We start from the raw sequence: 14,513 nt of genomic DNA on the forward strand, positions 1-14,513 counted from the left end.
CGGGCCGTGACGTGCGGGGGCGGCTCCGGCCGGGCCCGGGCGCGCCCATGGCCGCGGGCGGCGGGCACGGCAGCGGCAGCTCCTGCCCGGAGCAGCACCGGCAGCCCGAGGGGGCACCGCCCTGGAGAGACAGCGGCAGTCCTTCGGCTGCTTTCTGAAAGAAAAGAGGGGGAAAAAGGTTTGTGGGCAATCGCTGCTGCCTGACGGATAACCCAGTGACAGGTGGTGTTCAGACCGAGGGTGAGGGCTGCCACTGGGAAACGGGAAAAAAAAAAGAGTAAACATCACCTCGCCTCGCTGTTGTCCGTGAAAATCGGATTCGTTACGCGGTGTGCAACAAGCCAGTAATCACACACTCGAGAGAGACTTCTTCGGATATTTATTTATTCTCGAGTGCACAAGCCTGCGTGGCTCGGTGGGATTCCACAAATGAAGCGCGCCCCGCCAGAGTTTATGCGCCATTATTAGTCATGTTGATGTTAGTAATGATTTGAAAATTAATAACGCCGAGGGAACAGCACGAAGCTGAGTCGGGATGTTTAAGCTAAATATCAAGAAAAGGTTTTATACCCAGAGGGTGGTTGGGCACTGGAAGAGGCTCCCCAGGGAAGTGGTCACAGCACCAAGCCTGAGAGCGTTCAGAAGTGTTTGGACAACATTCTTAAGTGTTGTTTGGACAGTCCTCCCACACAGTAGGATTCTTGTGGTGTCCTGCGCTGGACTAGGAATTGGACTCGGTGATCCCATTGGGTTCCTTCCAACCCAGCATGTTCTATGATTCTACAATTCTAAAATGTATACACAGAAACTCAGTGTCAGTAACGTCCCAAGTGCAACCTTTGGTTATGGTTGGTTTGTAATTTCCATACAAGTTACATAACCCCCATAAGTTCCATGCATGTTTAGCAGAAGAGTCTTCACCTCGACAGGGGTCTTTTTGACCTGTAGGAGTGATTTTTAGTATTATAATGAAGATAGTCCAACTATAGGATACATGGACCTTAAGTCTTTTGCCAAGCAGGCAATAAATACAGACATACATCAAAATCTTGTTCGCCCCAGGATGTCCTCGAGTAAGGGATGCTGGCTGCTCTCTGTTCCACTGACTAGGTCGCCTTTCTTGCTGATTAGGCATGGAAGTATACAAAGATCAGAGTACATCCTAACTTAAGATAATTTTGACATATTCCACATTTTGCAATAACACCACATATCCTGAGATCCACCAGCTTCTCCCAGACTCCTCCACAGCCCAGGTGGCCGAGCAGCTTTGCAGGTATTTTGAAAATTCCCCTCACAGCCCAGGCTGGGGTGTGTGTGGCTGCAGTCACCTGATGCCATTCCCAGCATGTTCTGCAGACCTTCCATCAGTGCTTTCAGTGATCCTAAAATGCATCTAGTGACTGTAAAGTGTCACATCAATCTTCAGCACAGTCCAAATTCATGATAACAGATGCATCTAATTCATTTGGACAACTGGATGAGAAATGATTTCTAATGACTATAGCAATAACATCTCTCCAGGAGATCATGGAACCTAGCTAAAACCTAGGATGGCAGCGAACCAGCCAGGCAAAGGAGCAGAGTCCCCATTTCTAAGGTTACTGAGTCCCAAGGGTTGATATGAATCTTTACAACACTGAGATATTTCACCCCTGTAAAGAGCTATGACTGTTTGCTTCTAAAAGAAACATCCAACAGGGCTTCCTATATATCCCAAATACTTATAATCCAGAAGGCATGCAGAAAGTGCTTTGCTCACTTTTTTAAGCGTGAATTTTATATGACCTTAAGAAAATCTTCACAGCCTGATAAAATATACAGCTGGCTTACATGCAGAAAAGTTGTTAATACAAAGCAAAGGTGCAAGCTGTGAAATTGAAAAGCTAAATCCACTTAGATCTTGCACTGAAACACTGGTTCAGCAGAAAGACTGGGAGAAATTAAGTACTTACAGAATATTCTTCTTCTTTACACAATAGAAGTACAATATGAACAAATGGAGGATGAATCCCTGCAGTTAATGCTGGGCCGAAAAGTGCTCACTGTGCTATCTGAACATATGTGTAAGGGCCACTACTCAAGAAAGAGTGGTCCTGATGTTTCAAGCATCTGTATAATCTTATTTACATAAGAGAAAGACTGCCTCTTATAGATTTGGAAACATTTTCAAAATATTATCCTTTTTTTTTACAGAATTTATACAGAAACATATATTACTATCTTGCTTCATGATGATCTCGCTTCATCACCCAAATCCTTTTTCCAGTATCAGTGTTTCCACCCATCAGGTGTTAGCTGTGTTTTCACCCTGCAGTTACAAAGTTATTAGGCAGAAACAGGAGCTCCTTCCCTCCTGCACAAAAAGGAACTGTACAAACACTGGGAATATGGAGGCAGAGAAAGCACAGTTTTCTGCATGGTTCTTCACTTTCATCCACTTGTGCTACGGATACATACAGCTCCTTGTGCTCTTCTAATTGTACCCTACGCTCTTCTCACCAGGGATTAATTCAGACAGGCAGTCAAACATGGTCCTGCTGTGGTTTATTTAGTTTTGAAAGATAAACTTTAGCCCACACAGGGAAATAACTCTTTTTCTATTATATATGACCATCCTAGGAAGAGCTGTAAGATGTACTGCTGAACTCTTCTGAGGGTACAAGTCTCCAACTCTGATCTAGAAAGTAGTGTGAATGCATCTCCCCCTAGAACAACTTCTGTATTCTATACTGAAACATCCTGCATGTTATCAGGAAGTTACTCAGATGGAATTAAGTTAATTATAGGCACAGGAAAACATCTGCTGGCTTCAGGATGTTCTTAATCATGACTCTTTCTGTGCAGTACCTTAAAAGAACAGAGTTAAACATTTCCATCACCAACAAGTCTTGGCATTCTGAAGCAGTACCAGGAAGCTGTGTTTTATCATAATCTGTTCAAATTAATTTCTCAATAAATGCAGGAGTGTTTGGTTCATAAAGGAACTTCATACTCCTGACTCTGTTGTGAATGTTTATTTGTGAAAGCAAATTCCATTGCAGTCTAACTTTTGGTTAGAATGATACAAATCACCAGAGCTTCTAAAATTGCATACAGCTTGTCTGTGAATTCTGAGCACACAAGGGTTAAAAATACCATTGCTTCAGTAGGGCCTTTCAAGAGAACAACACAAACATTCCAGTATTCCTCTAGGGTGGGACCCCTTGCAGAAACAGACCTGTGCAAAGATGTCTTCAAAAAGTTACATTGGCTTTACAAGGTTTGTACAGAAGCAGAATTAACACTAGGTCAAGAAAAGAGAGAAAATTATTTAGTAGCATTATAGTGAAATATAGTGATATAATTTCATTGTGATATATAATATCCTTTCTTGTCTCTAAGTACACGTGGTAAAAACCTGCAGGTTAAGAAGTCTCAGTCAGCTTTAACGTCGTGTCACCAGCCAACAGAAACTGCCTTAGAAGAGTCCTGGTAGTCAAGTTTCAAAAAAAAAAAAGTGCATATATAGTGCCCATTTAGCCCTGCTTCTTTGAAACCATCAATTAAAGCAGGAGCTTCTTCAAAACACTGAATTTGATTTCTCAGTAATGAGGTTTCCATTTCTGAAGCTAAAAATACACCAGCTGGTCATATCTGGAACTAGTGCTCCTCGGGCAGCAATATGCTCCGAGACAGAGCGTTGAAAGTTGCTTAAGTACCATTCCCAAGTAACAAGGGGCTAGGCTTGAAATTCTGTTTACCAGCTCTACTGGAAAATAATTACATACATATACTTGTATATGAGCTCTAGCAAACAAATTAAATAAAACCAATTTTGAAGTAGAACATTCCAAATAACAGTGTAAATGCATGCAGTGTATGTTTAGTAATCTAAAAGGAAAAACTGCATTCAAATAATTTGTTCTTTAGCACTCATTAAAGACAGACACCAAAGAATTTAGAAAAACAAGATTTTTTTTTTAAACTACAGTTTAATCAGATTTAAAGACACAAATTAGAAAAAAACATTTATAGGCAAGTTAAAAACACCTTTAAAACATAACAGCATGCTGCTTCAGCAGCACTGCTGAGACAAATTAGAAATAAGTAATTATTAAAATATCACAATCACAGTGTAACTAACAGTGGTATTTTAATTTTACCATACACCAACACTTAGTTTATGGATCTGTTGAAAAATAACACTTTTTAAAAAATATATATTTTGGAATAATAAAAATGAAATTCACTGACAATGTATTATAGTCTGAACCAGGAAAGGCAAATTTAGGAACACTGTAGCTATCCACTTTTTAGGGGCGTTCTCTCACCTTAACATACGGGTGGTTGGAGGCATAACTACTTCTGCATTGAGGTAAAACTATTCCCTTGAATGTGTAACCAAGGCAGGAAAGAACAAAGTTCCATATTTTAAATTCTTAAATCGAATAACTTATTACAACATCTTGGAATAATGCTATATTTACCCATCTTACACTATTTTTCACCCAATACATTTTGAATGTTCTCTTCTAACTGATCTAGAACACATCTGAGGTCTGGGATTTAAGAATAACTACCTAATTACTATTGTAGCATTTTGACACCTTTGTCACAGTAAGACACATCAGCAGATTCTTCATAGTCAACACCACTGGACAAAAGAAGGTACAAAGAAAAGATGTAAAGAGAACTGATAAACACATCAAAAGGCAAAAGATGCATAGGCAAATACTCCTTAACTTATTGTGACAATTGTTGCACCATTAACACGTAGTGTTGCACTATTCTGATTACCCGTCTCTAGGCACCCTGTTTCTCTGGTTTTTGTTTCAGATTATATTGTCCCAGTCTTGAAGTCTAATTTGACTAGAGCATGGACCACAGCTACCTATTCATATGACATATTGCAGTGAAACCTAAAGAAAATCCAGCTTGGGGTATTTCTCCCTTAGAGAACGAAAGGAAGGAAGAGGATTGTACAGAGGTCTGTTTTGCCAGGAGGTTTGTTTGGAGTAAGGTGCTGGACTGAGTCACTAGTAATATAAAAAATTTCCTCTGAACGTGGCCCTATGTCAGATCTCAGTCTGAAGTCAAAATTTCTATTCATAGCCTGAAGCAGAATATCCTGTAAAGGTTGGTTTTGCAACAGAATGAAAGAAGCCTTTTACTTGCCACTTGAAGTGTAACCAACAGATTCTATTTTCACCTTAGGAAGCAGAAAGCTTAGTGGTCTGAGAGCAGAACCCCACAGCCTTCAGATGTAATGTACAACTGCAGGGCTCAACACCAGCCTCATCTGAATATTGATATAGCTTATTTTAACTGTATTTATGCACGCTATATGTAACTACAGTTTGTTAACTTAAGTTTACACAATATTTATATGGATATGTACATGGGTTTAAAAAATCTAAAATCATTTAAAACCAAAACCAGGTCTAAGGTCACTGGACACTCAACTAATGCACAGACAGTGATGAAGCAGCAAAATTTTCTTTTGCAAATTGGTATACCTAAACAAAGCAAAATTATGTTTTAAATATTTAATGCAATGAAATGAAAATTGATACAGCTGATGGCTAGATTTCATAAAAAAAACTACAAAAAGGTGATCTCAAAACTAGTTTTTAAGAAATTTTTTCATTTTGTTTTGACCATAATAACCAAGTGTTGCAATATTTGCAGTCGTAACCTTGCAGGGTGACTTTGTGGATGCCTGGATTTCATGGTGTTTGCTAAATGTCTAGGTTAAGACAGCACACACGTCAAAAATCCAGACAGATGTAGCATTGAGCAGTGGCAGGCTAGGTCACAAGCAAGTAGAATCTCTGTCAAGCTCTGCACAGAGGGTTAGCTCCTCACAGGAATTGTGTGGCAAACCCTTCCAGCCATAGACAGGACATGTTCTGACTACAGACCTCTCCCCTGCCAGCTTTTCCACCATGACTGTGAAGAAGGTGAAGACCGACAGTGCAAACTAGGTGAGATCCAGACAGCTCCAGTAATCTATTGAGAGAAGGCTCAATTCACTAGAGTATCTGCTTACACACTTATGTAGAATAGCATATAATACTTGTTTCAGTATTTATTGCCAACTGATTTTTTAAACAGGAAAATTTAAAAATACTCCCAAGTGCTGCTCAGAGTATTATTGGATCTAAATAAATACATAAAGGTTAATTATGTAGTGAAATGCTGTGATGAATCAGCACAGAAATAATGTGTATTTTTTTAATACATAGAGTCTGCATCATATTAAAATCCTTCAATTAGTTTCCATCTGTTTTTCTAACACTGATCACTTTTCAACATAGATGGCAGTATTTCAAAATTGTCACTGAAACTGAAAAATTTTCAAGCCTGATTTCAGAAGTCAATGAGAATTACAAAGTGAAAGACTTAAGGATAAAGGGAAATAAAAGCCTAAATTACTGTAACTTGTGCTTTTAAATTTCTTTATCATTCAAGGCCAACTTATAAAGTTGAACATGTGAAAGTTTACATATAAGCAACAGTGATACATCTGCAGGCAAACGTGAGAAGACACATTTGACCATGTATTTAAACAAATTGTCAACAATTTGTTTGCAAAGCTTCTGAGTGAAAAATCTAGACTTTGTTAAAATTACTTTTGATGTGAATTTGACGGGAGGTGAGGATCTCAAATGTCTCCTCTGCATCAGAGGACATTTTACCACTAACCAAATCAATGCCATCAAAAGAGGCAAAACTACCTAGTGTGCATCCTGTCATACAAGCCTAGCATTTATATTCATATTAGTTATTTCCCTGGGGGAAACAGAACAATTTCTTTAAGTGTAAAATTCTTCTAATAAATAATATACTATATTGGTAAAACTAATACCATATGACAGTGTAGAGCAGGGAATATACAAAAGTCTCTTCATAGTCTTCTCACTAAAGTATGATTTGTTATCAAGAGCATATTTTCGAATGTCACCAATTATTGAAATTTTGTCTACATGTCAACTTAAGGAATGGCCACAGAAGAATAAGTTTCCCGAATAAGAAGGGCATATCTGTAACTGCAAAGCTAACAAAGCCTTTCTCATTAAAACAGTAGTGGGCACCACCAAAAGTATTATTTAAATATGTAATATGTATGTCTTTCATTAATACAGAATCTTAAAGGTTAAAAAAGGTTAAGCAAGCAAATAGTTACTCTCAGGGTGACTACATTTAATAACTCACATTAAGTGCCTGAATGAAGTGCTCACAATAGGCAAATATCTGCAAAGCACCATAAAAATTATGAATGATATGTTGCATTTACTTTTCATAGTGTGCTGATCTGCAATACAGAAAACATTTTTATCTTTTGGATATAAATTAGTTAATAAGTGAAAGAATACTTAATGTTTCCTTCATGCCCAAAACATACATAGGAAATTTACTTTCTACAATTTTTCTCAGGAAGAGCAATAGTAAACCACTGCCATCCTTTCAAATTCAGTATTATCAAATGATGTCTGTAAAACCTAAAAATTATCTAAAGCATCGAGGCTGGCTGCTATTGACTTTCTGATTGAGTGGATAAGAAGGATTCAGCGTGATAGCAAGGCAGAAAACGAGTAAAGCAGCAGGAAAGCAAAAACAACAGAACCCCAGTTTGACTAAAATCAGAGCACTGCCATTAAAACAAAACACTTCTTTCCATAGTCCCCAAGAAAATTCATTTACATGAAGAGCAGATTTTGGTTTAAAGTACTTTTATACTCAGAAATGACATTTAAAGGGTAAATTCTAAGACAGTACACTTAAATTCTGTGCAGAATTAATTGCCATAATTTTCTTGCACTGCAATTATTTAATGGGTTCAAATCAAGAAGAAAAAAAGTCATGTCCAATTTTGAAACATGTATCTTGCCACCTGTGCCCAACAAAAGCATGAACATATTTTCTTGGTTGTTTTAACTTCCCTATATACAAAAGTTCTGAACAAAACTGTACCTGTGAATTGACTCACACTGAAGTCACACACCAGTCTGCACTACCCTAAACCTGCTTATTTTCTGGGAGTGTTTACAACTGTTTTCATATCTCATTAAGAAGAATTAGTAAGCCTGCACTGTGCACACACCAAAAGAACAAAACAAGAGTACCAGAACACTAACAGAAAACCGGCACACTGGATGTTGTACTGGCATCCAAAACTGTTTGTTTGAGTAGATATGGGACTGAACCAACAAGATGAATTTAAGTGCAACAGTAACAAATGCTGAAAGAATCAACACCAATTTTACTTACCCACCCAGAAACGTGCAATTCTAATTTGTTCTCTTATGTAAATGTCCCTTCAATTACAGAAAGCAAAAAAATGTCTTTCCTGATTCTGTATCTAGTAAGGATGACCAAAAATAAACTAGGGTTCCCTTATAATTAACAAGAAAAGCATAATGTGGTTTCAAAGAGGCATATGATAACCATGACCCCATGTAAGGGGAAGTCTATTTGGGCAATCAAAATAAGGATTTAGAAATCAGATTATTTTATCTTAAAGATAATACAGCTGTCACTGAAACAATGAACATCCCTGCTCATCTAAACAGACTCAGTCGCTCTCATTTAATATTCAGTTCCTCCTTTCTGTGTAGACTAATTAGTTCTAACCTACATATATGGAAAAGTATGTTATCCTCCTCCTGGAGTTTTAGGCAAGGAGCCAAAGGCCAGACACAGAACTGTGGCAGCACAGAAACAACTCTGACCAAACTCACAATCTGGTTCTTTAGAGAGTACACCAGAAGTACTGAGACAATTTTTGCATGGTAGTATCCCCAAAGCTGAGGACCATCATTGCACTTCTGATACTAACAATATTCATCTGACTGGTCCTAGATATTTGATGAAAAATTTAAGGTTCAAAATATTATGACAACATTTTTCTCACTCATTTGCTAGTTATTAATCAACAAGTTGCATTATTTTTCTCTGGTAGTATTTTGTGTCTGGTTTAAAATTAAAAATAAACCCCATGTGGATAAACAGTTTGTGTTTACTTAAAAAAATTATAAGAAAATACAGAATATAAGCAATTAAAATGTAGCCCTTTAACAGTAGTACTCTAGCAGTGACCATCATCACAACAAATGGTCTGGAATAGACATAACCACTACATTGTTTCCTTGACACACTTCCATAATTCAGTAAGTCAGATATTCTGAAGGATTTCTTTCTTTCATTATGTTACCCACAAACATGATATGAACTTTGCATCTAAAATTTAAAGAAAAGCTTTTCCTCAATTTCATACACTTCTTTGGATAAAGGGCCATCAATTATCAAGCATATAGAAATTGGTTATGATAGTCATTTCGTACTTGACTATCCACATGCTGGAGCTTCAAGGTAATTTTGCTATTTTATACTGAAAGCATCATCAACTAACTGATGCCTGAAAATTCAAAATAACTTTAAGTATTAAAAATCACTTTTTGTAAAACAGTTCTATTCTAGAACAAGTATTTCTGGCATTTAAGGGCAAAACTGCACTTTCATTGAAATCCCAGTGCTTGCACGTGGTCTTCTGTGCCTTATGGCTGCTTTGCCTCCTCTAGCTGCAAAGCCCACTAGGCAGTGTTTTATTGGGTTTAGGTACTTTAAAATAATAGAAACCTACAATAGAGCCATCAAGCTCTGGAAAAAGGTGAACCTTGAGTTGTTTTTAATCCATTCAGAAGGGCCATTTTAATCCATTCAGAGTAATTATACTCTTTATCAAAGAAACCTAACTATAATTTGGCATCAATGTTTACAGTTCTGTAATGTACTGTAATAGTTTGAGATACTTCAACAAAACCCTCCAAATACTGAGATGCTTATTGCAATTCCCTTTTAAAGATTCAAAAGTCTTCTAGTGACTTTGCATTTCCTATTTTATCTTTGTTACAGCATATAGTGTTATATATTTGAAATGCGCTTTCCATGTAAAATCAAACTTGAAAATACCCACTTAGAAACAATATTTCAGTAAATAGAGGGTTTAAGGCAAGTCATTCACTTGGAAAAGTTATTTTCCATTTGTTAATCCTAGATTGACACAATTTTATTCCACCCCATCAGTGCCTTGGGATACACAACGTACATTCAGCAGAGGGCACACATATGACCCTATGGACATACGTTGCAAGTCCTGAGTGCCCATTGAAATAATGGTAATATCTTCATATAAGGCGTGACCCACAGGGACATGGCATGGGAGGGGTTAATTTGTTTTGTTTCCAGTCTTGCTATATGTATGTGATTTTCCTAGGTAATGCATTCTTTTCTTACTAAACATCTTTGCAAACAAATACAAACCCCTTTAAAAGGTGCTAAAAATGGGTTTCTGAAAACATACAAAATATATTCATCATAGTATTTCCTCAATCACTGTTTTAATGTTTGATATCTGCAGGTTATTTCTTGCTTCTGACTGAAACTATTATTCGTTGTGGAGTAACTGTTCTTTTGCAAAAGATTTTCTTCTTCTAGGGTTTTGGACCACACGGGCTGGATGGTTTCATTCTTTTTACTTCCTTTTTGAGTTCTTTTCAATGGAAATACCAACAACACCAGAATGCTGGCAATATGAAGACAGAAATAGCAGGAGCTAAAAAACAAACAGAAATAATAATTCAATAAAACTCTCACCACTCTTACAGGATACTTAAGGAATAAACTGTCAAAAGTAACTTGCATACTTCACATGTAAGATAAGACGACATTAGTATTTCCTTTAAGAAAAGTGAAGTAAGGGGGAAATCAGAAATTAAGTCCTCCCTGACAGTATTTAGTGCTGTAACAAGATGTAAAGTGAACAACAGAAATTTGCTTTCAACTTTCTTCACAAGTTACTTCTGGAAGTCAATATCTAGTCTTGCTGTAAAATAATTCAAGGGCATATAGTAATCTCTAAGGTACACTCTGGTTTTGTTTTTGGTTGGGTCTTTTTTCCCTGCCCCAGGAAAAATAAGTCTAATACGACTGCAAAATGAAAGCACTCTAAGGTTTTTCATACACAACATACACCATGTTCCAGCACTAGAACAGAAACACAGTCCACTCAAATAAAAAATCAATTTTATAATTATGATTAAAACAGCTTCAAAAATCTTATGCTGTAGGAAACACTTCTATTTCAAGTTAGAGAAAAGGAAACAGGTAGAATGTGCTTACCTGTAAAAGGTGAAAGAGGGTTTTACAGAGAGCAGTACAAATGGCACGACTGTGTAACTTATTGCTATTTGAGTTGTCATCCATGTTATAATATCATAACACACTTTAACAGCAGGAGATTCAATAAAATAGTGTCTGATGTTGTTTCTTATCTGAAAAAGCAGGTAATAGTAAATTAGCTTAGGAATAAAACCTTGGGAGCTCAGAGTTTGTTGCATTGACACAAAATTCATAGGATGAATTGAAATGCTACAGTTTGGTCAAATATCTTTGAACTATTCAAAATGCCCACCAACTTCAATAGGAGTCAGTTCAAATTCCCCCCACTTCATCCACCACAGGAATTAAAGCATTTATCAATTTAAGCAGAATTTAATTAAATGAGTCCTCCCCTAAACCAGATGCAACTTTGCAATGCTTGTCTGAATTAGGACAACTCTATTCTATCAAGGCATTTTATAAATATAGAGGGTTGGAATAAATGAAAACCAGAATCCTTCTTATGAAAGCTTCTATATGGTAAGTCATTTTCACATACTTGTTATGAGATATATTTTAGGACAAGCAGGGTATAAATCAGAATATACAAAACCCACACAGATTTGGGTTCAGTTTTATTTCAGTCTACAGTTAAAAGACACCAGTAAATCTTTGCCCTTCCTTTCTTTTACTGAACTAACATGCTTGCTCACACTCTGACTTGCTGAGAAGCCAAGATGGGTTCCATTCAGCCTCTGTGAGCTCAGCATCACTGTTTCCACCTCCCAGTCACTTGCACTGAAGCAAAAATGCAGCACAAAAGTGCACAGTTCAGCTTCTTCAAACCTCCATTTCTTTAGAACTCCTGTTTCCAAAGAACATACCCAAGGCTAGCTCCTGCTGCTATAATTCTTTTCATTAAAACCTTTATTTACCCTTCTTGTTCTTCTTATCCAAATTGTTTCATAGATACCACATTCCCACTCAGCCTTTGCTTAGTTAAGCTAAGTAAAACAAGTAATTCTGGCCCCATACCCTTCATCCTGCCATCTCCACCCAGTTTTCTCCTATGGTCACATGCAATGACTTGTTCCTGAGTTCTGTAGAACTCAGATGAAGCTTCACGGAATTTCTTGTAGAGAAATCTTGTATTTTAGGACTTGAAGGACGACTTTAAACACAAATCTACAATTGCCCCTAGTAAACACCTGATTTTGAAATGTGTAAGGAGGTAAATGGAGGTAAAACAAATTGAATACATGCTTAGGCATGACAGAACGAAGTGCAGATCAAAGCTATCACACTTTGCATTTAAAGGCTAGTAGAGCTAAGTAATGAATATGCTGAACTACCTCTAATACACCTTAGCAGTTAATATTAAGTACCTCTTAATACAGAAACTTAAACTATATTTTTACTAGCCTATTGATTGATACATATGAAATGTGAATACAACACACCTTACTAGAGAAGCTCAGGATGAAGTGCAGTGAGCACTCCAATTTACTGGACTCATCTCACTGAGTAAACAACTTTTACCTGAGAACTGTCCCAGAACCTTGGCTTTTGCACCAGCCCCTGGCTGATAAATGTCAAAAGCTCCCTGCAATAGAGTCTGGAAGGAGAAGAAAGCTACACCTATTGTAAAGAAAGGAGTCAGTTCTGCCAAACAAGGACTGTACCCTCATCTTGTGAAGAAAGAAAAGCATCTGTTTTATTGCTGTAGAGAAAACCTAAATCTGAAATACTATCTTCCCCTAGCAATTAGAGCAACAAAGAGCAGTCTTCTTCATTTCTTATTCTCCTGGTTCTTTCAACAAAAAGTGTGATCTGTTATGCTGCTCTGATCTGACATATGATTTGCTCCTCTTTTCCACTGAGTAACTGATAAACCTCTGTTCTTACACAGCTTTCTCAAGCAGAACTGTGAGAAATTTCTTGGCAGATTTGCTGGTTCCATATGGTTCTGAGTAGCAGCTGCAAAAGCTTGTTAATGTGACTGCACTGCTGGCTGGCCAACTTGAAATGGTAGCTGCACTAGAGACTTTTATCTGCTGCTTGAGGGGAAGCATTCTTTAGTTACCACCTTTACACTAGTACTGGACAGAAATTAGGGAGGGGCAGACTCTATAAATACATAGCATTAACACCCAACTTTTAAGCTACTCATCATCAGTGATTTCTTCAAAATGATCTTAGATAACATCAACCTGTTCACTATGCCAGTAACACAGGATCTGTTAACACAGAGGAAGAGCTTCCACAAAAGATATGCTACAAAGTGGTTATATATAGGCTGTGTACAGTCTTCTTTGTTTCCACCAATCAACCCTTCCTTACATCTAATCATTTCCATGCTCTCTTAACTAAAAAAAGTAAACACTATCAGACAGATTGTGTATAAACTATAAAGGGTATCTCTGGACTACAGAACATGATCAATTTTCTTTTACGAAACATGTTATTTAAGAAGATACTTGGTTGGTACTTACAGCTCGTGCTGCTAGTGTCATAAGTACTCCTGTTAAAAATGTTAAATAATATCCTGGGTAAACCCCATGCCAGATGGCAGAAAGGATGAAGGTTTGGATCGTTGGGCTGAAGGTGGCTCGCTCATAGCACACTCTAGCAAGTTAAAAAACAAATCAAGATAAATAACAGAAGACAAGTCACCCATCATCTTCTCAGTTATCCTTTTTACTTTTACCAGTTGCACCTGCAACACGTAAGTTTGAATGCAATTGCAGTTTGCTGTTATTTAATAATATTGCCACAGTATTATGACTTACAGTAAACGTTTAAAGCTATTCACAGCTCCCAGTCCAAGCCCTCAGTGCTAACCTGTGCTCAGTGCCATCACACACAGTCCTTATTCATAATGAAGGGATACACAATCATCCAAAGATGGGTGTTGGCATTAATGAGGGATCTTGAGCCATCCAAGAATGTGTTTGAAAAGCTACACTGGAAGGCACAGACAACCCCAGAGACTCTTGCAATGAGTCAGATATGTTTTTCACAAAATGAAAGCAGTGTATGTAAGAATGGGAAAAGTAACAACTACCTTCAATTTTGAATAGTAAAGAGACTAGAGTTGAAAATATGTCCATGTGACACAATCAGGTGAGCATGATGATGAAATTGTAGTAAATACTCTAGTGTTGCAAGAGTATCAAATAACAACAATGCTGAACTCCGTTAATTAAAAATTGAGACCCTGAACTATTAGGCAAGGTCCTACAGTAAAGAATTCTAGAAGAAAGAAAGGAAAAAGGAATCCAAGAAAGGTATTTTCTAGAAGACAAGATTATATGACACAATGACAAACCATCATGATGTGGAAGAATGATAGGAAACATGGTAAGGTCCTG

At 37.3% G+C, this 14,513-nt stretch overlaps 1 protein-coding gene across 2 annotated transcripts in view; it reads right to left on the bottom strand.

Moving 5' to 3' along the window:
• Positions 1 to 3,965: 3,965 nt before the first annotated feature.
• MBOAT2 (membrane bound O-acyltransferase domain containing 2) overlaps positions 3,966 to 14,513 on the bottom strand; it is a 92,152-nt gene continuing 81,604 nt past the window's right edge. For both annotated transcript variants that reach the window (XM_050315838.1, XM_050315837.1), the window contains 3 exons: positions 13,635 to 13,767; positions 11,164 to 11,315; positions 3,966 to 10,597 (listed from right to left, as the gene is read on the bottom strand). In XM_050315838.1, coding sequence (XP_050171795.1) covers positions 10,375 to 10,597; positions 11,164 to 11,315; positions 13,635 to 13,767 — 508 coding nt within the window. In that variant the 3' untranslated portion in view covers positions 3,966 to 10,374. The remainder of the gene's footprint in view (positions 10,598 to 11,163; positions 11,316 to 13,634; positions 13,768 to 14,513) is intronic.

The sequence above is a fragment of the Myiozetetes cayanensis genome, unplaced genomic scaffold, assembly GCF_022539395.1.
Source record: "Myiozetetes cayanensis isolate MyiCay16 unplaced genomic scaffold, myiCay2020 scf2-11, whole genome shotgun sequence".
Taxonomy (NCBI): Eukaryota; Metazoa; Chordata; class Aves; order Passeriformes; family Tyrannidae; genus Myiozetetes; species Myiozetetes cayanensis.